General features: G+C 39.1%; 1 protein-coding gene across 1 annotated transcript; it reads right to left on the reverse strand.

Annotated features, from left to right (window-relative positions):
* Positions 1-624: 624 nt before the first annotated feature.
* nudt14 (nudix (nucleoside diphosphate linked moiety X)-type motif 14) lies at positions 625-24,506 on the reverse strand. The gene is made up of 5 exons (XM_034900342.1): positions 24,297-24,506; positions 15,070-15,113; positions 9,684-9,748; positions 8,309-8,609; positions 625-6,602 (listed from the first exon to the last, which is right to left on the reverse strand). Exons 1-5 carry the CDS (start codon positions 24,375-24,377, stop codon positions 6,353-6,355), a joined length of 741 nt encoding a protein of 246 aa, XP_034756233.1. The 5' UTR covers positions 24,378-24,506; the 3' UTR covers positions 625-6,352.
* Positions 24,507-25,359: the final 853 nt, after the last annotated feature.

Raw genomic sequence — 25,359 nt, forward strand, 5'->3', positions numbered from 1 at the left:
TGCCTTTAATACATCTGCCACATTCTGAATAGTATAATATAAAAATCAGCTTCAATGTGTTCAGCCTTTTTCAGGAAGTTATGGTAAGAATGTGCCAGATGCATTAAAGGCATTCTATATATATTTGGCTTCTTCTGTGATGTCTTATGAAGACATATTTTGTGTTATAACAACTGTGCTTTACTACATTATCATTTATTTTCTGTTCTTACAAGAGCCTCCACTTGTTGTTTGCAGTGGTTATAGCTGTTGACACATTGATAAACCTAAATCGGTTTACAGCTACATTATAGTGTGTTATACAGCGATTATTGAAGTTTAATATACTGTTTATAAATACTAAATAGGGGAGTTAATGTCAAGTGTGGTCCAATCGGAATATTCTTTTATTAATGAGGGGACCTGTGCCAGACTCAAGAGCCAAATGTAATACTTTACTCCCCTTCTATTACAACCTGCAAATACATTTTAGCGACCAAAAAAGAGTGGGCTGTTTCTACCTCAACTCAATGATACTTCTGCAACTCACTTTTATACCACCAACCTTATTCTGTAGTAACTGTAGCCTTCTGCTTAACTCCTATAAAGGGAAGTGATACAATAATTACAGAACAAAAGAATTAAGTTTTGGGCATCAAACCCATTTTATTTAAACTTAATGCAGTTTAATCCAACACAGTTAGTGCACATGCAAAGTATCATATTTAAATATGTACCGTATGTTTGTACCAAGTGTCATGTTTTAAACGTTTTTAATATTTAACGTGTAATAAATTAACAAAATTGAAACTTTACAGAAAACACTGCCCACGATGAGTATACAATTTTAATAAAGAATAAATACATGATAAATTCGTAAAACTGCAATGTTCATGTTTGTACTTTTTTTTTTCTCCAGAAAATATTTTTCTTAAAACACAAATTCAGTGAAAGACACCAGAAATAAATTTAAAAAAAAAATCACAATTGGACAAATTTCTTCGGGTTTTTACTATGAAAACATCATAATACTTCTTTCAGTTAAAGGTATTATGTGTAGAATTTTCACTGAATATTACATTACCTAACAGAACATGTGCTACACTTTCACAAGTCACCATGAACAGCATGACAGCAGCAGATCTGATTATCTTCCCCGTGTTGCTTCTGAATATTCAGCTACCAGTCTGCCAACTAAGAAGCAAACGCGACCGACTCTATCCAAAATCAAAAGTGCCTTCGCCAACAAAGCAAGATTGAGTAGATCATGTTTAAACTGCCACATCAATGGCTCAAGTTACAATTTAAAAGTAATTAGAGAATACTACACATAGCACCTTTAAAAAACATGTTCATGATTAACGGTTTCTCAGCTCATGATTATTGAAAATACAGTAAGAAATTGTCAAACAGTGCACAAACCATTAACAGAACAAAAAGGATCACAGTTGAAGAAGCAACTACAGCATAGCCATGGGGGTACATCTATAAAAGTCTGGTACCTATGAATGAAGTATTCAGTCACAGAGATCAACTGAGTGCTGACATTTCTGACATGTTGCTGAGAATTTGATATGTCAGCGCCTTAGAACCAAGCAAACGGACACAACATATTGTCGCTGTGTGCCTGAGTGATGGAGGTAGAAACGTCCAATGCTGGGCTAATGGTTGATATCCAGCATAGGAAATAATGAATTATACAACCAATAAAAACCTCATATATTAGTGATTTATTTAATAGAAGTAGCATATGGCTTACCAGTGGCACAGTCTGCAACCTCACTCTGGACTGTCAAAAGTGCTTCTATTTTTGTCGTAGAGGGGCTTGTTGCGCGGTGGGAGACTTAAAGGTTTAATTCAACATTTTTGGGAAATACACTTATTTGCTTTCTTGTCGAGAGTTTGATAAGAAGACTGATACCGTTGTCATGGCTGTACAGTAAATATGATACTACAGCCAGCAACCGTTTAGCATAGGTTAGCACAAAGACTAGAAACAACTAGCCAAAAGCTAACAGCTAAAGCTAATTAATTAATTGTAGGCCTATCTTGTTTAATCCTTACAAAAACCAAAGTTTAAAAGAGATGCTTCTTTGCTTCACAAGGCGTTATTTGTTAATTCTTTTCTTTGCCAGGATCTGTTGCCAGGCAACCAAAGCATTTACTGGTCCCAGCCAAGTCTGGTATTGATCCCTGACGGAAAAAAAGAGGTAATTTTTACACTTTTTTGTGGTAATTACTGAGCTTTAGAGGTGCGGGTAGGCAGATTTTGTAACCTTTTCTCAGAGCCAGGCTAAGTTTGTATGCTAAGCTACATTAGCCAGCTACTGGCTGTAGTTTTATATTCACCGTACGGAGAGTGTTATGAATATTGTCGTAATACTCTCAGCAAAAAAACTAAAAAATAAGATTTTCTAAAAGGTTGAACTTTTATCTTTAAGTTCTCCAAGAACACTGCCAATCACCAGTGTTACCGACCTTTACATGGCTTCCATTAGAATAAAGTCGACCATATCAGAGTTCAGTGTTTGGCCTCAAACACATAGGTTTAGAACTAAATTAGATTATAAAAACATAGCCAGTCACATCTGAATAGCTTATAAAAACTAATAAAAAATAGTATAAAATAGACTGGAGGTCTAAAACAGATCAACTCGTGAGTTTCGACTCCACAGGCGGAATAAAAGTAAATTGATCTTTCCATCATATCTTTTACTGCCTATAAAGAGAAGCTGGCTGAACCAGCTGAACCTGAAGTGCTGCCACGCTGGTTATGTCTTTTGGCAACTGAATTTTCTGCAACAAGCAAGATGAAATCACAACATCTTCAGACGTTAGAATTGATCCCTCCCACTTGCAGCTGCCATCTATTGTTTTGCCACTTTTGTTTTGTCAATGATTAAGGCTGCTGGATGTCTTCTGTGATGTTCCCTAAATGCACTCGACTTCCAGTTAACAGCTGGAGGGAAAGTGTGGAGAAATATGTACCGGGGTTGGTTTGTTGGCTGATGCCGCCCACAGTGACAAGCCAACGGAAAAGGCAAAGAAAAGCCTTTGTGTTTTTGCTCTAACTTTCCTCAAATAGAAAAACTATTTCAGCCAAGAGAATTCACGTGGCAGTTCTCCACATTTGACAGGCACATGAAGTTACAGACTGGCCTTATAAGTTAAGATGGCTTTGTCACATTTTAAATCAAGCCAAATCAGAAGCAGTTGGCCTCATTTCAGCAAACAGATTTCTTTATAAATACACAAGAGATTTAAAAAAAAATGATTATGGCTAACCTATTTTAAATGTGGGCAACAAATACGTTTCTAATGAGTTATTTCAAGACAAAAAGTGACCATGTTCATTGTTTTCCACGATGGGTTCATCTCATACTAGATAGGATGGAAAACTGAGCACCATTGGGAATCCTTTAATAAGGTTCTCCATTAAACTTCACCTAGACCTTATTCAATTTAAGACTAAAGAAAAGATCACATGGAAGAAGATGGAGGAAATAAGGAGGGTAGAGGACCTAATGAGGATCATGTGCCAACAATATAACTTGAAGAAAGCTTTAACAAAAAAAAAGACGAAAAGAAATTTAAGTTGTTAAGAGAATATTGTTTAAAACTCCATTTAGTGTTACAATGTGTATTCTTTTTTAATTTACTCTACACATAAGTTGTCCATTGGTCATTTCATGGGTTTCCAAAACGTGCTTCCAATTTCTTTCCAAACTGATAAATAAAGGAACATAAAGTAGATACATCCTGTAGTTTTGTATATGTTTGAAATATTGCATCCAAATTTATAAACGATATCAACAACACAGAGAGTGTGATTTAGTGTTGGACATCTGGTTTCGGTGATAATTTGTAAGAATGTAAATCAATTACGTAAATGAGTCGTCTTTCCTTTTGCAAAGAAATTAAACCAAATTTAAATGATTCAAGCAGTTTGAGCAAACATATAAAATCCTACATCAAGGAATGATCTTTGATGAGCGGAAGGACAAAGAAGCTCAATGAGAGCAATGTAGGGGGAGATAACTATGGCCTGCTGGTTCTGCATATATTCCTACACGACCTGGGAGAGAATAGTTGACTCAGTGTGTAACACATATTTAGTTTGGTTGATTCAAATTCATCACTTTGTTATGTGCAGATAAAAATGTTTGAAATGTTAAAAATAAGACACCAAGCAGCACCAGATAACTGCGTTGATGTGCCTGAAACTGTGAGAACCTCTGTGAGATTTAGGATGGAAAGGTACATACACACCTAACAAACCAATGGAAATGACCAAAAAAAACACAAGGTTTTATGGGTAAAAGAAGTCAAATGTTCATATTTGATTGTCAGTTTAGACAAATGCATCAACAGTAGGTTGTTTTATTGGGGACTAGCTTTTGTTTTTGTTAAATAAAACAGGTTTAAGATTTCACCTCCAATATGTTCAAAGAACTCTAACATACAGCACTTTCTCATTTAATCTTGAAATCAACAAAGTTATTCTGGTCGGTCCTTTTTTCTTGTTAAATAACCATTATATTTGTACTCACTATATTTTTTACTCACATACTTCAAAACTTTGCAGGTGCACCCAGAAGAGTACTTTTCTAATGATCTACCTGTAATCATGTATAAATAATGAGATGTGTTTTAAGTGAGCAGTCATTTTCTAAAAATAGTATAATTTTGCTTCAAAACTTGCATATTTTTAGGAAAACTACAAGGTGGGGGAATTTCTTCTTTTTTACATGTTGATTATTAAATGAAGTAGCAGCCCTTTTGGAATGAAGAAAAATACTAACATATAGTAAGAACGTTGCTGCCTACCGCAAGTGATTTTGAAATATAATAATATAATAAAATGCTGGTCATCATCACATCCAGAGATCCACCCTGAATATGACCAAAACTTTGACTATATGGACCTGAGATTTTGGCAAACTGCTGCTGAGATTCACTTTGTGAGATTAGGTTTGCGTGTTAATGACAATCCGAGATTTACGACACAGAACCGCCGAAATGAATTATGACCAAGGGTGTTAATGTGTTCAAAATGTAACCGTTTAAAATGAACTCTAGAAATGAGAGTAACAAAAATGATGACACAAATGTAGGATTTAGCCTTTATACAGTGTCTCCTCTAATGTATTTCAAAGTTTGCAAAAGAGAGAAAACAATTCATCAGTACTGTTCACTGACATGTTGCAGGCCAAATAGCGGTGACTCATTGCAGGGTTGTGCTTGAGAAAAATGACAAATTGATAACCAAGATTAGGCCCTTGGTGCAGGGATGGATAGCTGAATGCTTTTTAGGTGATGTGTGAGACTACCTAACTTCACCTGTAGAAGAAAAAGCCTGCTAATATGTCCACTGGCTTGACTTTGTAAAGATTTTCTACCATTGACACTGAGTGATAGTTTAGCACGGGTTACTATGATAAGTATTGCTTAAAGGCTGTGGATTAGAGAAATAAACTGAGGCATGCTTGAACAAGTGGTGGGTAAAACACACCGAACACCTCAAATGTTGCAAGACCCCACCATTGACTAGCATAGTTTTTGCATTACTGGATCACGGATTAAAGGAATACTCCACCATTTTGCTTTTTTTTTACCTTATCTATATCTTTAATGGTTCAAGTAATGACCAGTGCAAAAAGATAGCTATAGTTCATATGATGTGTATTGTCATTTTAAATGCAGATGTCCACTGACACACTTTGTTAGGCAACTGTTTGCATCAACTCCAATGCAAATATTAACTTGCTAAAATGTTAGCAAACCGAGGCTAACCCGCGCATCACACTGCTGGTCAGCATCACAGAGTTTGTAATGAATGCTGGGTGTTGTAGGAATGCTTGAAACAGGTTGGAATTCGCTTGAAAGCAGATTGATAAATGGCTTTTTCTTAGCCAGTATCAGGTGTATTTAAAATACTATCCTATTTTTATAAATACAAGTAACATTCAAGAGCCTACACTGAAGCAGTGGAGTATTCCTTTAATCAAGGGCAGGCGAAGGAAATCAGTGATATGCAGCCATTTAGAACAGATGGCAAAGTAAATGAAATGATTAACAGACTTTAAAAAAAATCATCAAGAAGAGATAAATGTGCCAGTGACAACTAGCTATGGCAAATTTGTTTTATGACAAAATATTAAGACCACATGAAAACATGTTACCTCAAAAAGGTAAACGGGACAAAACCTAAAGATACCTGTTGGCAAAGAGACAAGGGGCCCACCTTTCATCATGTACCAATAAGCAAAAAGGCAATACAGGATGAAGAGCCATGTGGGGAAGTGTGGATGTGCTGGGCCTGTGTTTGATCTAATTTGGAATAAACAGTATAAAGAGGGTTGGTTAATACTAGTTACACATTGGTGGAGATCTTGTACTTGGGAGACATGTTATTATGGAACCAGATGAAACTAAATATGACGCCCATGGTTTTGGGTATACGCTCGTCGTAGGCAAACGTCATGGCCTCATGCAGCGGGACTTTGACCACCTCGATAAGCTCTCCCTCCTTTGGCTCACCTCCACCTGCGCTCACACAGTTGTCGTCAGACACCTCGGCGTAAAACATGGTCTGCTTGGCACCTGTTACACCTACGCCCGACCTGTAAAGGGGGGGAAATAAGGTAACAAAATAGTAAATTGGTATCTAGGTGTAGTATGTTTGCAATTATTTATCACATTTTTACACTTTGCTGGATATCAGGAAACAACTTTAACACTGGGAAAGATAACCGGAACTACCGGTGCCAAAAGAAAGCCTTACTTTTAGGGATATCTTTTTTCTCCAAATGAATCAGTGTTTTAAGATGCCAATTCCATTAAATAGGAGACTTGCAAGAGACTTTGCTTATTAAAATTACATTACAAAATTTGTGTGGCAGAGACAGCAATACCCTGAGTTTTAGTCTCTATTATGGCTCAAGATCCTAAAACCATGGACCCTACAGTTCCCATAATCCAACTTGATAGTGTCTTTCTTAACCCTTTTGTTGTCTTCCCGTCAACCATGAAAAATATCACTTGATCAGTTTTTCTGACATTTTTGTCCCTTTTTTTAATGTTGTGAGTGCTTTGAGTTTTTTAATATTTTTTAACTGAAAACGGGTCAAATTTGACCCGAGGACAATATGAGGGTTAAGACCTTACCTGCCTTGTTAAATCCCACGTTTTATTTGTATTTTTATTTTTATTCCTAGCCCCCAGTTGCTTAGAATTCGATCTCTGAATGCTAAACAACACACATGTACACCAGGATTTTCCAGGAGCTTCTTTGCCATCTAAACTAAACTGACCTCAGGCTGCCTACTATTAGCACAGAACTTCACCACACCATGCGCTGCAGTCAAAACCACCCTCATAGGGGTCCTGAGGGTTAAGGTGATACCCATCTATTTAATGGAAGCAGCCCACACATAACAACCGCCATAGACAACACCAACAAAGTCGGAGGAGGTGTTCAAGTCAAATCAAAAGCACAGTTATAAGAGCTGTCAGTCAAAGGTGTCCAGCTGCTGCTGTTTAATGTGGGACTGTTCATCTCCTGGAACTTGAAACTTCTGTGTCTATGTCAAGATAGAGTAAGCTAATAATATGTTGACAAAGATGAATGCTGCTTTCCAGCTCACTTACATAAACTCAGCAGTTGTAGTTGTTCTTCCTTTCTTACTTCTCTGGATTTATATCAAGTGAATGCTTTACATTTGGGTGCATCGTGTTTAGTGGACATTGAGAAAGCTACATTTAAAGCAATACTCCACCCAAAAACAACACCAAACCCAGCTGAATTGCTCAAAAAATCCTGGCGATTGAGTGGGTAGCGATTCAAAGGAGGAGGAGGTCTGGAACCAGTCTACATCCTGAGTACAGTTGTTGACAGTGGACTGTAAAAATATATTATACTCATCCATGAAGAGCTGTTCTACTCTGCTGGGGTGAGTGTTTGATGGATAAAACCTTTGGAATGGACTATCACTTTAAAAAAAAGGAATTTAATTGCTGGAATTGAATTGAAAAAAATGGAAACAAATCTGCAAATGTGGGTTACTGCTGAGTGAACTCAATGAGGTTCAGAAATTTTTAATGAAAAGGATATCAAAAAAGATCTCAGGATATTAATTGTTAAACGACGAGAAATCCAGTGGGTGTGACTAAAGCAGATATTCCAAAGACAATAAAAATCCTTGTCCTAAAACATTTTTGTGTTGGGAATGTGCCGTTTGTAAGTAAAAGGCCTCGGTCAACTTTATTTACAAATAGTATTTCTTAACTTTAACTTCATCTAAGATATTTCCTACTGCAATCAGCTAACCTGTAGGAAGTAATCCTCTTCAGTTTAGAAGCAGGCACATCGTAGCCGCACTCCTCCAGCACCTCCTGCCGGGCGATCTCCTCCAGAGATAGGTCGGGTTTGTCCACCAGACCGGCACAGAGCTCATAGGTGACGCCCGCTGAAGCCGGGGGCCACTGAGAAGAGCTCTCCCCCTCTGAGGCCGACTGGCCCTCCGGAGACTCGGGGGCTGTAGCGGCGGATTCGGAGGCCCCCTCCTCAGTTTTTTCAGCAGACTTAGGCGGCTGCGTCTTGATCCTTTCCCACTCACACATGTATACAGCTGGTGGTGGAAAAGACAGAAAATATTATTATCCCTGAAATGATTCTCATCACATTTTTGATTATCTAATCAATTTACACCGTTCAAAAACATTTTTTTAACAAAGACTTAAAATTAAGGATGAGAAAATATATACTGTACATGTTAAAGAAATTTCCTTTTGGGCAATTTTCATTGAATTACTACCACCTCTTCAACTGGATTTGCAGTTTTTGGGGCTTTGGACTGTTGGTCAGATAAAAGAAAAGTATTTTAAGATGTTGAACCTTGGGCTGCTGAAAATTGTTCTATTTTCTTTTCTTACATTTTATAGACTATGATTAAATAATTAAAGGGCACCTATTATGCTCATCTATCTCATCTATTTCCAAAAGAACAGGATTACTTGCTTTGATGTTAAAACAACATTATTCTGTCTCTGTCTCTTTAAGCCCCCCCTCCTGAAAAAGCCCAGTCTGCTTTGATTGGTAAGCATTTCCAGGTCTTCTGCATCAGCGCTGTCGGAGTCTTTCCACAGTCATTTTAGCCGTGGAATGACTGTAGCAACACCGTAGCGGCACTTTCTACCTATATTTAGTATAGTTGTGACATCACAACGTTACAAAGTTTTTTTTATAGTGGAGGCTAAACATTTATTGTTCAATACCAATAAGCTGACAAACACATCGTACACTCCCCGTAAAAAAAACAAATGTCATTCTAGAGTTGTGGACAGACTGATTTCTTTTAGATAAAGGATTTTTTTTAGAACAGCAATGAGAGAGGAGAGGAAAAAGAAATATCAATGCCCAGACTTCCTTGAATTTAGCACACTGTGGTGTGGAACAGTCCCTGGCGACTTCTAACAAAGGAGGTTAGGCTGCTTTGTAACAGGGCCTCTTGGGGTCTATTTATGAGTGTGCATTGTTACTAAGATCCAGTAGAATAAACAAGGATTGTAATGTGCTGCCTTTTTAGTGAAAGTGCCCACAGGATATCCAGCAATCTAGATCTAGCTGGGGGACAAGAAGAAAATGAATTAACTAGATTACAGAGCACAGAGAAAGTCTCCTGCTTGGTGCGGTTAAAACATACCTGGGCGGAACTGCTTGACAAGGACAAAACAGTGTGAGCTGGTGTTGAAGATCAGCACTGATACACTAAAGGTAAAGAGAGAAAAATGTCATGTTTAAGTAAAATCATGCAACTTTTTCTTATTTTAAATCCCTTTTCATACATCATGGTAATGTTTTCCAGCATTAAGGAGAATGTGTGCCAAGGGGAGCAACAGGTCATGGCTGGATCAGCTTTTTAAAAACCACAAGTTATCGAAAAAGATAGGAGTAGGGGTCGAACATTGTTAAAACAAATGTCTGAGGAACATCCAGCATTTTGGGATGGTGGGTCCAGAAGTACTCTAGATATCTGAATCTGAATCGTTTTTTCAGATCAGCCTGACAAAATAAGAAAACACCAGAAACAACAAGGACAAGCCCCTTTCACAAAAATGACAAAAATATTAAGATGAATGGACATGCTAACCATTAACTGAAACTCTAAATCAGAATACCATGTCCCGTCTACTTTATCTTTCTATTGGACAATTCCTAATGGACAGTTCCTATTGGACAGAAACTAAAAGGGCAGATATCCAAAAACTGGGCCACTGGACGTTGGTGGAAATATAGGTCACATGGACCCTTGTGGCAACGCATACGTGGACAGCATACTTTGGGCTCAAAATACAGGCTTAAAAGTCTGACTAAACTACCTGAAATTAAAGTATGAACAAGGGGCTAAATTCTAACAAAATATAAAGGTTGTATAACACATGTCAAAACACCCCTGCCCGTTGTTTTAATGCTAACCAATACTCCAGGCGCATCCTGTATCAAGATACACCACTATCCTATTTCCCAGCGACGCTGCACAATATGATTGTAATTGTATCACAGCCGAGGGGCGTTGTACGGCCTGACGCAAAGCGGGGAGCCGACAACTGCGTCAGCTTGACAACAACTGTATGTATGGCACGTCCCGTATGCGTTATGTGCATGAAATAATGCAGTGTTGCCCTAAACACTTACCACTTTTGTCAACTGAATTTTATGTAAAAGTTATGTATTACACTATCTGATGAAAATCTTAAATGTGTGATTGACTAAATGCTGAAGCAAGATAAAACTAAAAAAACTACTGAAACTAAAATCCCTGCAAAATGGAACACTAATTAATTAATACATAATTCCAGATTTAAACAATGACTTTCAACAAGCAGGATGTGAAGACAAATTAGAAGGAAGGTCGGTGTGATATGCTTCACCACTGGCACCCAGTGAATTGTATACACACAGGTGGTTCACTGTTGTGTTGTGTGTGAGCGCTGCCAGTGGAGACTTGAGGCCTGGGGTCGGTGTTGGGAAAGCGGATGTGTCTGAGGCGGCAGGAAGCCCTGCCCTGTCTTTCCCATGGTGAGAGGACATTATAGGATATTGCTACAACTTGTTTCTACGTGTAGCTACAGCGCCTGGACTGATAATGATTTAATATCTGCTTACAATACGGATATTTAAAGTCCAACGTCTATTTATTTCAGTTCTATTCTAACAACATGTAAGAATGTCAGCTGACACGGGCGTCAAGCATTTTAAGGCTCTGGTGATCATAAACACACAGACTGGGACTAAAATCATGCTTTTGGGAATTTAAGCCTATGTTAACACATCTATACATTTGGGCAAAAAATGGGCCTTGTATCTGGACTCAGCCAGCTAAGAAACCTCTATCACTTATTCATCCACATCCCTCCATCACTTCTTCCCTCTGTGGATCATGCCAAAGAGAGTAGCCACCACATTTAAAGATGGGATTCTCATATTTTGCGAACACCTTACAGCTGTGAAAGACAGTCATGCAGGGGTGATAGCGTATCACCGTAGAGTAGAAGAATGGATGATGGATAAGATAATGTGGTAGATTTGGGCTAAAAGTGGAATACACAGGCTTGAGGCATGGAAGCTGTCCCCTGAAGCACGCCTGGCTCTTGTTGTGCTGTTCCACACCATTACAGCTGTTCTACAGCTTCCCGCTGAAGAAAAATGCCCTAATGGTTAAACCAAGAAGCAGGCTAAACGGACGCTCAGGACTTTTCATGCACGGTTAAGCTTTCTCTGTGGGGCTTATGGCTAGATAGCGGGAAAACTAGGTTATGCCAGACACAAGAGGAGCAGGACTAAGGTTGTGCAGCAAAGCTTATGATATTAAGACACTTAACACTTCCATCAGCTCCTTGTTGTACAAGGAAATAATTGGGTGCTAAATAATCCATCTTCTCATACCAGAACTGATGTAATGGTGCTGGACATGACCAACAACAATGGCTTCTGGGCATTTTTAGGCCAGGTAAAACACATTTTAGTTGACTTAACTGTCTATTTTGTCTGTTTTCGTTAGGGATGGCTTGGGAGTGGACTTGTAGGGAAGTGAAGCAAGTGCATTCTGGGAGGTTGTTGTCTTTCATCCACATGAGCCAAAAATACTTTTGCTTTTCTTGTTCTAGAAAGCACAAACTTCATAATTTTTTTTTTACATTTCTACTACATAAATAACCCAATTTAACACATATTCACCTCTCCAGAGGTGAAATATCCCTTTAATTGTGGGTAAATGCAAATCTTATTTTCTTTTAAATCATCTTTGAGATTCCCTAAAAACTTTTTTAAAACCTACCAGTGGGAAATAAACTGATTCTGTTACACTGTTTCCAAACTAATACCAGACGTGAAACACAAAATAATGTGTACCAACAACATTACAGTGCGGATCGGGCCGGATTATTCTGTCCGAGCCCGGCCCACGTCGGACAGAGCAGTAACCGAACCCGAGCCGAGCCCGACAGGCATTAAGATATTTCTGTCCGAGCCCGACCCTAGCCCGACACAGTTAAAATCGCATTTGTTTCTCATACTAATGACACATGTACGTTTGTTTGTGTGGAAAGCCCGCTTTTATTAACATCATATGTGGGGGATTATGTCAGTAAATCTGAGTAAAATAAATACCTTGCTTAACCTGTATTGATAAGCCGCCCCAATAAGAGATGCGGTAACAAAAAAATGTTCAATGCCTTATCGCGCTGATGTGACCGAGCCCGACCCGAACCCGAGCATCCTTTCTAAAAATCAGTTCGAACCCGGCCCGGCCCGTCGGGTCCCGTCGGGCTCGGGTTGGGTATCCATCCTCTAATCAACATGTACTAGCTGGCTAGGGATAGATGAATACTCAAACATACATAATGAAACTCTTTAAAGTGAAAGGCATGAAAGTGAACAAATAAATGAGCAGGACCACAACAAGATCTCAGACATAAAAATGAACATGTCCATGGCCTCTTAAATGTCTTGCTGACTAAAATTACCAGCTGTCATTAAATGTTACTTACAGTTATAACAAGCACCAGTATGCAAACACTCTCATAAACACATAGGTGTCAAAAAACAAAGCAATGGGAGATTTCCCATCCAGCTTTCATGTATTTTTGTAGATTTGGAGACATCTTGGATGATCTGCACTCGTGGCAGTTAGTGAAGGAAGTTCTTGGTGGGTGGAGACTTGAATATTGAATCTCTGCTTTTTGCCAATGATGCAGTTTGGCCTCATCAGGCTGTGACCTCTAGTGCACACTAGGGCGATTGAGGGTCAGGAACTCCCAGTGGGACACTGGGTCTGGGACATGAGATTTAAAACAAATAGGTGATTTACCGATTTCCAGTCCCTCCAGTATTGCATGATGAGGATAAGATGTGGTGCGAGATCAATGAGCTGATTGGTGTGCAGCAATACCAATCTACCCTCTAGGGCTTCACTTATGACCATGAGCTCTGTGTAGTAGATTAAAATAAATTAGATTGAGGATGAAAGTGTCCACAATAAGAGAAGTTTCCTTCACACTCCTCACCCAGTACGTAAAGATGAGTCCTTAGCCCGGAAGGAGGATTGGAGTTGAACCATTGCTCCTTCAAGTTGGAAGGAGCAAAACTCAGTGGTTTGGTATATGATTAGGATGCTTTTAGACAATTCCCTTTGAAAGTATTCTGGCCTGCGAAAACCTAGGAATCCAAAGGAAAAAGCTAAAGGACACGGCTGGGGAGTAAAAAAACCTGGCCCACCTTGATTACTATGTTCTCAGTGGTCCCATAACCACATAAGTGGTGGAGAATGAATGGATGGTGTCAAAAATCTGAATGGCCACAATCAACAAAGCATACAGACCCACATTTAACTATCCTGCCACTTACAAATTACCAACTAATGAGTAATCACAAGTCCTGGTGCAGGTGAATGTTTGTGAAACTTACAGCCGAATTACTGTCCTTTAACTACAAGGGACAGTAATTTGGGTTTCACAACCTACAAAAAAGCATCTCAGGACAAACTGATCACTGGAAGCATTTAAAGAACAAGCAAAGGACTATCTTTGTTTGGATATTTTATAGCATGTTCCACACAAATCTATCTTCCATAATGTTTTTCTAGTGCTCCTGAAATATGACAAGAAGTGTTGTCTTGCTAAGAAAAATAATGTTATGCACACTTAAACAAAAATGCAAAACAATCCTGGATCCTTTGAATACAGGTAGATGGGGGAATAACACTTTGGCAGAATTTCCACCTGGGGTAAAGCTGGGTGTTCCCCCGGGCTATTTTCTTTAGGAAGTACATGTTTGAGGTTTACTGCTTTTGTCTCAGTGGAACTATTTTTCACAGGGACCTCTCTTTGGGGTTAGAAGTGGAGGAAAGAGGGCTTAAATGACCTGAGACTTACCTCAGGGCATTATGGTACCCTGGGCAGAACGGGAAGTAGGAACTGGGGTTTTGACACAAATGTGTGATATTTCTCTTACAGTGCCCCCTGTGAAGCTCAAGACATTTATAGCCATTGCCAAGTAGAATAACAAGGCGCCGGTTTCCAAAAAACAAGGTCTGTTTTGGTCCGACTGTCTGAATGTATTTGGCATCATTTAAAGATGCTTGAGAAAATATATAAGTACCATGGGTGAGAGGTGTTAATAATGGCTACAGGTAAGAGGACACACAAAAAACAAGCAAAACAAAGAATAGAGTCTTGGCTATGCAAACCAAACTTTACTCTGTTTTAGACTTCTTCCTTCTAAATCAATATTTACAACCCATCCTGAGTAAGCTGGTTTCATTTGTTGGGAAAATGGTTTTGACAGCTCACTAGCAAGCTGTACCATCTTCTTTATGATCAGGGTGGGGTAAGGGTTAGGCATTTAGTTGTGATGGTTAAGGTTAGGGTAAGGGGCTAGGGAATGCATTATGCCAATGACGAGTCCCCGCAAAGACAGTGCCATGCAATGTGTGTGTGTGTGTGTGTGTGTGTGGGTGGGTGTGTGTGTGTGTATAGGAGTAGATAGGAGCACAGCTTCCATCCAACAGTAGAGAATAAAATTTGTTTTACCTGTCATGGGTTCGCATGAAGTCCCAGGATTTCTTCGTGCCATTCTGTGAGGGAATAAGACAAAATAGACAGCATCTGTTAATACAATTTCATACAAAAGCAAAACTATTTTATAAGTGTATACAAATGTATGTACACAGTGAGTATTCAATGCAACAAAGAATTAAACTCTTTTGTTGCTTTACTTGTATAGCAGGATGTCATATCCTCGTTGATTTATTTAATATGCTTACTGTAGAGGCAATCAGCTGCCCCCACAACCAGTGTTGCGTTACAGTAACGTAACTTTTTTAGGTAAAAAGAAGTGTAACGCGCTACTACTAAAAATTTGATGTAACTCTACTTTTCCCAGGGACAGATTTGAAAGCAACACTGCCTTCTCAGCTGTAAACCATATTACAATATTAAGATATCCAAAATCTAAGACGATATCTAGTCTTATATCGCGATATTGATACAAAATCAATATATTGCCCAGCCCTACTTTATGGTCAAAGATAGTTTTTTTTAATTAACTTCAGTCTCTGCCAGAGACACCTGAAGTTGACATAAAAGTAACAAGTAACGTAAAAAATTACTTCCGATAGGGGGTAATTAAGCAAAGCAGCGGATTACTTTTTAAAGAAGTAAAGAGTAACGAGCAAACTCTACTTTTTCAAAGTAACTTCCCCAACACTGCCCACAACTGATGCTTTCTTGGGCATGTTGAAGTAATATCACAAACCACATTCTACCAAAAAATCTGCAGATGAAAATCAAAAAGCATTGTGCATGCACCATTCATCACGTTGTTCAACTTTATCAAAAATGAATAACATATAAAACAGTAGCCAGCACTTGGCATGAAAAATAGCTATGTTTGATGTGCTTCCAACTAAACACTTGATGTGGCTGCCAAATTTAATACACAACTTATAGCAAACACTAGCAATAATAGTCAGAAATGAGTAGCATGGAGAAAAATGTCAGGAACATCTGTCAAGACAGACCCATGACCAGCGACTTCCATCAACAACGCGCTAACCTGCACTCCATACATTTAGTTAAGTGGTATTTCAAGTGGATATCAGAATTATTAACTCTATTTACAAAGCTAATAACATAACACAATGCAGTTTTGCATAATTTATCAAAATTTACTTTTATACAGCAGATCATCCATAAAAAAAATACTTATCCTTTCAGTCCTCAAATCATCTCAACAAACGGTCAAAGGAGCAGTGCGTGACCTAACAGGTCACGGCCACAGGGCCTCAATGTGAAGCCAAACTAGCATAATGCCGTGCATGCATCATTAACTATCATGTTGTGGTGTGAAATGAGAGCATGATGCCAACGTTTGTGTAGGTTCCATTATGGCATTGCAATTGTATTACCTTTAACAGCTATTATGTCAGTGTCAATGATTTAGGCCTACTAAATGCACATTTAAATACAGAGCTGAAAAGATACTCTTTATCAAACAACTAACTTTGGTCTAAAAAATAAATCTTTGTCACCATTTCTAGCATGCATATTTATCAACGTATAGCAAACATGTACTGTGACAGATCTGTTTTGATATTGAATAAAACATATTTATATATTTTGAATCTTAAAAATTGATTTAATGATTGACCACTGCTTACAGTAAATATGCCACCTTGACGTTGATATGCATATCAATGTGTAACCCCAACAAGCTTAGATAGTGCTGAAACTATAGGCAGACAAACAGAAAACTAATCCCCAACATTTCAGTCACTCATCAAGCAAAAGATATCAAATATTTGCCGATCTAACGCTTTTCTCTGTCTTTTATATTAAGAAATATTCTATTCATAATGTTTAAATTGTCCATAATGTAACAGCACAGGCTCCTACTGCAGGAATTTACATATTAAGCCAGAAAGATCGCAGCAGTGAGGAGCAAGTATCTTTTCTCTAGCTGTCAGCAATAAGTAAGACATTGTCATATTCAAAACTCCTCGCTGTAGAGTCAGGTCATAAAAATTCTCTGCCTCTAACAAAAACCTTTCAGGTCAGCAAATGTCCCAGTGTCTTACACACCATCTTTCCTCCTTAAGGCCAAGCCATCCACACCGCTCTCGCGAAAGCAAAACTAGTGAGTAAAGGTGTGTGTGTGTGTAATAAATCACTTGTCGTCACTGAGGCTGATATGCACTTCTTTTGGCTTGTTGCTTAGTAAAGCATGCTAATTGAATAATGTATGAGACAGAGCATTTTTTCTGTCAATGAACCTTTTACAGGTAAATTGTGAGGTATTTTCATGTAGGTTCTAAACATAGATGTACACAAGGGCAGTGCTATGTAAAAAAAAAAAAAAAACCTGAAGTTTATATTATCCAACATATTGTAACTGCCAAGCACGGACTTGCAATATATTGGATTATACCTTGCATTAAGGCAAATAATTAAATAACTAGGATACTTTTGGAGAAAAATATACTAATAATAGTAACGTAGTCGTGTGAATAAATGGGTCATTCCCGTGTTTGTTGATATTCTTTAAATAACTGTTTTAAGAAATGTTTAGCAAATAAAATGAGCTTCGGGGAGAATACAGCACACACAAAAACAGAACCAATATGGGGGACCGGAGAGGAAAAGTACTTTGGTGCCTACTGTAAAAGGTGCTGGTTGTATGTAATATATACATAAATATGTAATATATTCATGTAATTCTTGGTGGAAAACATAACAGTACAACACCCTTCAACATGCTCATTTATTTTTATTAGTATGATCGTTTTGACCCCAAATTCATCAGTAACGACAGATAGACAACTAGCTGTGTGTAATGGTATTTTAGTTAGCTAGCTAGCACACCTTTGTCTTCTGCCTCAGTCTCCCAGCGCTGTAAGGCTTCAGTCGGGATGAAACCTGACAACAGACCCGGGGACACATCCATTCCACAGTCGGCCCCCAGCCAGCTAGCAGCCTGCCCGGTCAGCACTTAACTCCGGTGCTAATGACGCTTACAGGAGTTCACTGAACCGTCGGGAAACAGACCCTGGCACCCGGAACAGCGGTCACTCGTAACTGTACACCTCCGTTAGTGTTACCGGGTGGACCCTCCTTCTCCCACCGCGACACAGGTTCTTGAAGCTGAGTGTTGTTTTCGGTTTTATTTTGCATATTGTTACAGCCCTAGTAATTGACAACAGTATTCACATTATAGTAATGTGTTGCTGCTAAATACCGGCTGTAACCTGGTATGTGATTTTGTATTTTGACATGTAAAATGAGTATTTAGCTGAAACAGAAGGATTTCCGGTCTTACAAGGTCCCATGGCAGGAAAATTTCACTTTATAAGGTATTTTAATATTAATATGTATACACTATATTGTTTATTATTATTCCCCCAACCTGCCTATGGTTCCCCTAGTGGCTGGAAATGAAATGGCTTAAACCGAGCCCTGGGTATCCTGCTCTGCCTTTGAGAAAATGAAAGCTCAGATGGACCGATCTGGAATCTTGCTCCTTATGAGGTCATGAGGGGCAATGTTACCTCCTCTTTCTCCCAGAGAATTTGCCCAGATACAATATTAGTTGACCACTAAGTTCAATGTAAAAGCAACCAAAAATCACCTTGTCATGGGTCACCTTTTACTTTACTTCCAGTCTGTGCCAGCTGTTTTTCTTATCCACACAAACACATGAGACTCACGTTCAGATTTATCCACTCTTTTCTCTTTTTTTAAGAGTGAAAAAACCCAAGCTTAGAGGGAATATAAACCCAAAACAGAGAGAAAACATATCAAATTTGGGGCCCTTTGAATAGACGTAATGTGAGATTGCTTTACAGCACAAACAGGAAGAGTGTGGCGTGCTTCCAGCGTAAATGGGAGGTACAGCTTTTGAGAGATCTCTGTTAACAATAGTTGAAGGTGTGAAAAGCTGATGATGTTAAAATCACTTCCAAGAACTGGTCTATCTATTCAGAAAAACGAAGGAGAAACATAATACCAGTAATATCACTTAGAAACTAAGATAAAGACTAACAACCATCTTGATTATGGTCTAGTTTGTTTGGAGTTGTCATATTAAAGTTCCCAATTCATTTGGAAATGAGTGATTACACGATCAAATATGGAAAAGGGGATTTATTTCCTGCAACCGCACACTGTACAAGGTAAAATTACACACACTCTCTCTCTCTCTAGTATCCTGTCACCACTCACAGATGGTGGGGTTCCCCTCATTACTTGGGCCACTTGCTGTGAGAAGGGGGGCGGGAGCGGCTTGAATGGCCCAGGGGAGAAGGAGGATCATGGCCGACAAGGATTACGACAGAGAGATTAGCCCATGGCGAGACGGACAGAGAGAGAGAAGCAGGAACAGGCTACACAGGACCTTGAAATTAATGTGGTCCCTCTGGCTTTGGGCATCAGAAATGACATGCTCCTGTGTGAATGCCTATTGTAGGGAGGGATGTATGGTCTTTTATGTGCTTAAAGTCTAATAACCATCTCTCACACTCACACACACACACCTTCATACACTATCAAGCCGGCAGCTGCAGCAGAAAAAAAAAAAATCAACTACCGTCTTCAAATACAATAGCACTCTTTGAATCTCAACATGTGCTCTCCAGTTTTTTTTCTGGTTTTAGCTCCAGTGTCTGTCTTCTCACCACCCCGAACAAAGGCAGCTGGGCTATCATACGCACATTAGAACCAGTGAACTAATAATCAGCAGAGCTGAAAAATGACAATGACAAAAAGCAACTGCACCTGCCCAAACTGATCGACCAGCAATGGTAAAAGGACAGATCTGCAGCATTAGAACCACCTGGTAAGTGGTTCCTACCCATGAGTGCCAAAGAGTGTGTCAAGGACACACTCCTCAAGTACACACCCATGTGAATGTGTCCTCAAGTGAAATCCATAGAAAGCATGTAGACCTCAAATCACATCAAGTCTGTTTACATGTTAGTCACGTCAAGGCAAACTGACTAGGGCTGGTATAGTACTGACGCGGTTTATTTGTCAACAACAATTTAGATAATAGATCAATCACAACAAGCCAGCCACTGTCAGCTAAATACTCATCATGCTAACACCTTGATTTTAGCATGATGAGCATGCTAACATCAAGGTGTTGATGTCAGCATCCATATGGACTGAGCTATTGACAGTCCATATGGAGTTGGGTTGGGAACTGGAAGGTTCAAGTCCCCGTATGGACCAAAGTACGGAGTGTGGACTGGTAGCCAGAGAGATGCCAGTTCAACTCCTGGGCAATGCCAAAGTGCTCTTGAGCAAGGCACCAACCCCCCCCCCTCAACCACTCAGGGCGCCTGTTCGGCACTCGCAGCCCACTCACTCTGACATCTTTCCATTAATGCATGCATAGGACCTGTGGGTGTATTTCAGGCTTGTGTGTAGTATGTAAATTGTTATTTCCCCATAGGGAATCACCAGTATAACATTTTTATTCTCAATTACAAAAACAATTCACAGTATGTAAATGTAGTTACTTTTCCCATGTGATAGTATACAAAACGAAAGAAAGTAAAAGATATGAATTGACTTTTGGAATTCTATGAACAGATTTTTAATCTGTGGATCTTGAATTGCAATACAGATGTGAATCGATTTTTTGCACACCCTTAGTGAATTCTATTATTATCCATTACTCCATATAGGAATGTTCATAGGGCAAAACGAGAACTCATTATGTGAGATATCCACACACAGGTAATACATTGTCATACTGAATCATCACCATGCCCTAAACCAAAGTTTTTAAAACATGCAGTCAATCCTCTCTCCCCCTACAGACACACTCATACAAATTAGGCTCATTTTACTCCCATGATTCAAGCTGGAGCCTATAAATAACTATTCATGGGAGAAAATGTGTGTTTTAAGATCATAATGGATTTCCTATTCATTGAAGGAGTACCAGGGCCACTGGCTGTAAGCTATACAAGATAAATAATTCCAGATGAATAATTCAAATCATTATAATGAATAAATGGAAGGTAATTATCCTGCTCCAAGCAGCAGCCTGTGATTCAATGTAAGCACAAGGCGACGGAGATAAGAGGGGTTTCCCAGAGTCAACGAGGGACAATTACCTGCTTTGTAGAGAGGCGAGGGAGAGAAGACAAAACACCAGTAAAAACTAATGATGAAGAGAGCCTCTCACACAACATTATCTACTTATAGAGGGTGTTTCTGTGCGTGTGTGCGTGTGTGTTTCCTTGTGTGTGTAGGTTTTAGTGGCCAGTGGCTTAGCTGCAGATGTACCGATGAACATAAAAGGTTTGGGGAAGAGATGCTCCCTCATTCTGACTGAAAGGCCTTTGTGGGGAATCCCTGACCAACCAACCACCCCCCCGAGCTGCACAGGAGAGATGACGAGGATGAAAGGGAGGACAGGACGGAGAGGGAGTCCACCATCATCTCTTTTGTTGTCCATCTGCTGTCTTATCCGTTCCGCCATTCTCTTGACATGCTTAACCCCCTCGCCCCCTCCCCCGCTGTCACAGGTGTAAACCCCAAATTGAAGGGGGAAAAAACACACAACCCCTTAACATGGGTGCATTGGTACATGAGTTTCTTTAAATTAAGAGGAACACTACAAAAGACCACCTTTAAATAACAGAGAGTTGCCGTTTCTTTACGTTTAAAAAGTATTTTCCACTTTGGTCATTACCAGCTCTCTGTGAACAAAATAGCCTTTATCTCGTGTGTACTATTGTACTTTATGGCCAGTACAATGTGTACAATGGCCAGGTTAAATAATCACCCACAGTAAAGTAATGCATTTTACCAGTGAGTATTACCATAATGCATCTTCTGCACCACTGTCACACTCCTGATTTTAAACAACAGAAGCTATGTCTATAACGCAGGAACAGAGAAACGGAACAAACATTTTGAAACCTAAAGATTCTGGAGGCAGCCAATGCTCGGGTGAGGAGGCATTTCTCACTTTGCTGGAGATCAGGGTACAAACTCATCACGTTGCGTCTTTTGTTTAGCATGTGGACTATATAAAAAACTAATCTAATATTTGTAATGATGAACCTATGCCAAATGCAAACTAAAGCAGTATACTGACTTTATGGATTCATGCTTCATGATCACTGTCTCATGCCTTTCAATTTCCAGTTTGCAGTTCACAACATTAAGCATTTGCTGCAAACCACTTAGGCCGCTAATATGAAATTAGACAGCTTTTGATCTTCCGAGATAAAAATATACAGTTAACGAGATTTTGGTCACAGGCGATCCCCTGTGCACGCCCTGTTTGCCAGCATGACCTGGATAGGCAGCTAAAAATGGATAGACAGATGAATGAATAGATGAATAGCGACTATACGTGCACCAATGAAGCCCTATATAACAGTATGCTAGTATGAATGTCCCAAAGTCGGTCTACATGACTGAATATATATAAGAAGAACAAGAACAACAAAAACACATAAGAGGAGATGTTTGATATCAGAAAGTGATTATTTTCTAATGAGCCGATACCCTGCAAGGCAATATACAGTCGTCAACATGTCCAAGTAAACAAAATGAACTCCACCAACATCTACACCAAACCTAAATATACAGCCAACATATGATACATAGGCTACACTTTCATAAACACATGTGAAGAAAAATATTTCCCTCCCGGTACGGATTCCAAATCCACGGCTTCCCCAATTTTTTTTACCTCCTTTGAATCATATTCATATAAGGTAACATATGCCAGTGCTTTCTGTGGCATTAAAAACGGAATCACCGTAAACAAATGAACGGAAATAATAGCAAAAACTCTACATTTAATAATCACAAAGAAACTATATTTATTGTGGATCTGTAACGTGGCAAGTATCAGCACTGATCTACATGTCTAAATAAAACTGCCTTAAAGAAATCAACAAGTCTCGCCAAAATAGAGACAAATAAAACACCCACTCGTTTGGAAAAGAGCAGTAGTTTAAGGCCAAAAATGTGTTTGTGTGGCAAAGATCCTTATCTCCCACTCCTATTTCTAACTGTCTGATAACATGACTTTTGGAATCTATCTTTTTACCCTTTCACACTTTCATCAGCATAATGGTGTGGAAAAACCAAGCAAAACTAAAGCGATCAATCACCAAATAAAAATACTACTACTACTACTAATAGCTATGGTCCAGACTATGTGGACAAGCGAGACCATCTCCGAGTCCATCTCCATCAGAGGGGCAACCGAGGCAAACGTAGAGGAATTGAACCTTGACTGTGATTTCTCTGCTGGGCATCCTGGTAGCCTGTGTGCAAGCGTTGGATGCTGAGCTAGATGGCTTCTGCGCCTGCATCTCTTTCAAGGGCGTTTCCAGGAGCTGCGGCGTCCTTTCCCAGAAACTTGGCTCGTTCCTGGAGCATGAGTGCCAGTGAATTGGGTGACTCTTTTTTTTTAAATGACTAGGGCTTATCAAGTTAAGGAGCTGATGTGTTTCACTGGAATTTTACCTCGTCCAATTTTATGTGACAAATAATAATTGAATGACTGACTGATTGATTATTTGGTAAAACCTGTAGCACAAACCGATCCACACCTTTAAACACATTGACAGTGTAAAAAAAACTGTCCTTGGCTGTGTGTATATTTCTCTGCAGTGATTCATGCTATATCCTTCACCTGTACTGTTCGTGTAGGAAAACAGACATTTGTAGTATTTTTAACTATTTAAATTTCCATAATATTTGAACAGGCAAGCCTCTTCATTGTTCCACGTATAAATGGGCAATTTCTCTCAGTGTAAACCTGAACCTCTGACCCACAGATACTAACACCACAATTTGACAGCTGGGATCAACAAGTCTCACCTGACCTGCTAACTAGACGTAAAACATGTTTCCTTGTCACGTCACACTGGTAAACGGTGTAAAAAACACCTCCTTATACTAATGCAAAGCATGTGCTAACGTTAACGTGATGCTCAGTCTAATAACCTCTTCAGCAAGCTACCGTTAGCATGCTACGTCTAGCTGTCTCTTAGCTGTCTCCGGTTCATGTCAAACACAGAAACACACAGTGCGTGAAAACAAAGCGAACACGGTTGTTAAGTCATTGTGGTCAAAGTAACAGCAATTGTTCCGGTCAAAGTCTGTGTTTAAGGTCAGTTTAGCCTTTATGTTATGCTAGCATGCTAGCTGCAAAATGAATGGGGGGTTGGGCTAGCCTACAGCATCCTGCAGCCTGTATCAAGCGTTATCAGACAGAAATAACTCACCTGGTTATAGTGCACCCTGAGCGGTTTCAGATAGTCCGACTCTGTGCACGGAGTGACTTCAATGTTATTAATCTCTTCCATAGTTTACACTTGGAGCTGGATTGTTGGCTCACCGAGGATTGTCTAACACCGCACAGAACTGACAGTGAAGGAATGTCTACGGAAGCCGGGAGAGGACATGTGACTGAACTGGGATTCTGGCATGAGAGTTGAAAGCGAAAGCAACACTGTTAAGACAAGAGGGAAGTGAATTACTTTCTCCTAATTCAAGCACACACACACACACACACACACACACACACACACACACACACAATATCACAAAGTAATAAAGTTCTAGGAACTATTTTTAACTCCTTGCTACTGTAGCACTTTTAGATTTCATTTGAAATGTAAAGGGCATTATAAATAAAATGTATTATTATTATTATTAAAGTGTAATTTTTATTTAACTTATTCTCTTTTGTAGCTCTCCTTGCTTAATGTATTAATTCAAACTTTTTTTTATCATTGCTTGCCATTTTGTTTTAGCCTTAATTATTATTATTATTATTATTAGTAGTAGTAGTAGAAGTATTATTATTATTTGCATAGCATATTTCATACATACAATGAGTGGTGGAATGTAACTAGGTATTTACTCAAGTAGACCTATTGTACTTAGCCTAAGTACTTCCCTCCTATGGGTGATTTAGGGCAGAGCCGGGGCATGTTGAACCTAGATCTTTCTAATGCACTGCACCACAACAACAACAACAACAACAACAACAACAACAACAACAACAACAACAACAACAACAGCAACACATTTAAATCCTCATTGGGGGCTGTATCCTCGGCATTACATCAAAAAAGTCTGCAATTAAATGATCCATTTAGCCTTTTAGGCTTCTTCTGCTGTATCTGTTGTATGCAGTCTACTTTATTTGTTTGCGCAAGGAAAATGAACACAATCAAACACAGATTAAAGCCAAGAAATAACGACAAAGACGATGGAATGATGCTGCATCTCGCCCCTGTGTTTTTGGTGTCTGTAACATCACACTGATTGGCTCAGTCACAC

This window comes from Etheostoma cragini, chromosome 18, assembly GCF_013103735.1.
Source record: "Etheostoma cragini isolate CJK2018 chromosome 18, CSU_Ecrag_1.0, whole genome shotgun sequence".
NCBI classification, from domain to species: Eukaryota; Metazoa; Chordata; class Actinopteri; order Perciformes; family Percidae; genus Etheostoma; species Etheostoma cragini.

Coding starts and splice junctions, on each gene's coding strand:
- nudt14 (XM_034900342.1), bottom strand. CDS start 24,377: ATGGAAGAGATTAATAACATTGAAGTCACTCCGTGCACAGAGTCGGAC. Junction 15,114..24,296: donor TCAGGGTGCACTATAACCAG/GTGAGTTATTTC, acceptor ATTCCCTCACAG/AATGGCACGAAGAAATCCTG. Junction 6,603..8,308: donor AAGAGGATTACTTCCTACAG/GTTAGCTGATTG, acceptor CCCCCTTTACAG/GTCGGGCGTAGGTGTAACAG.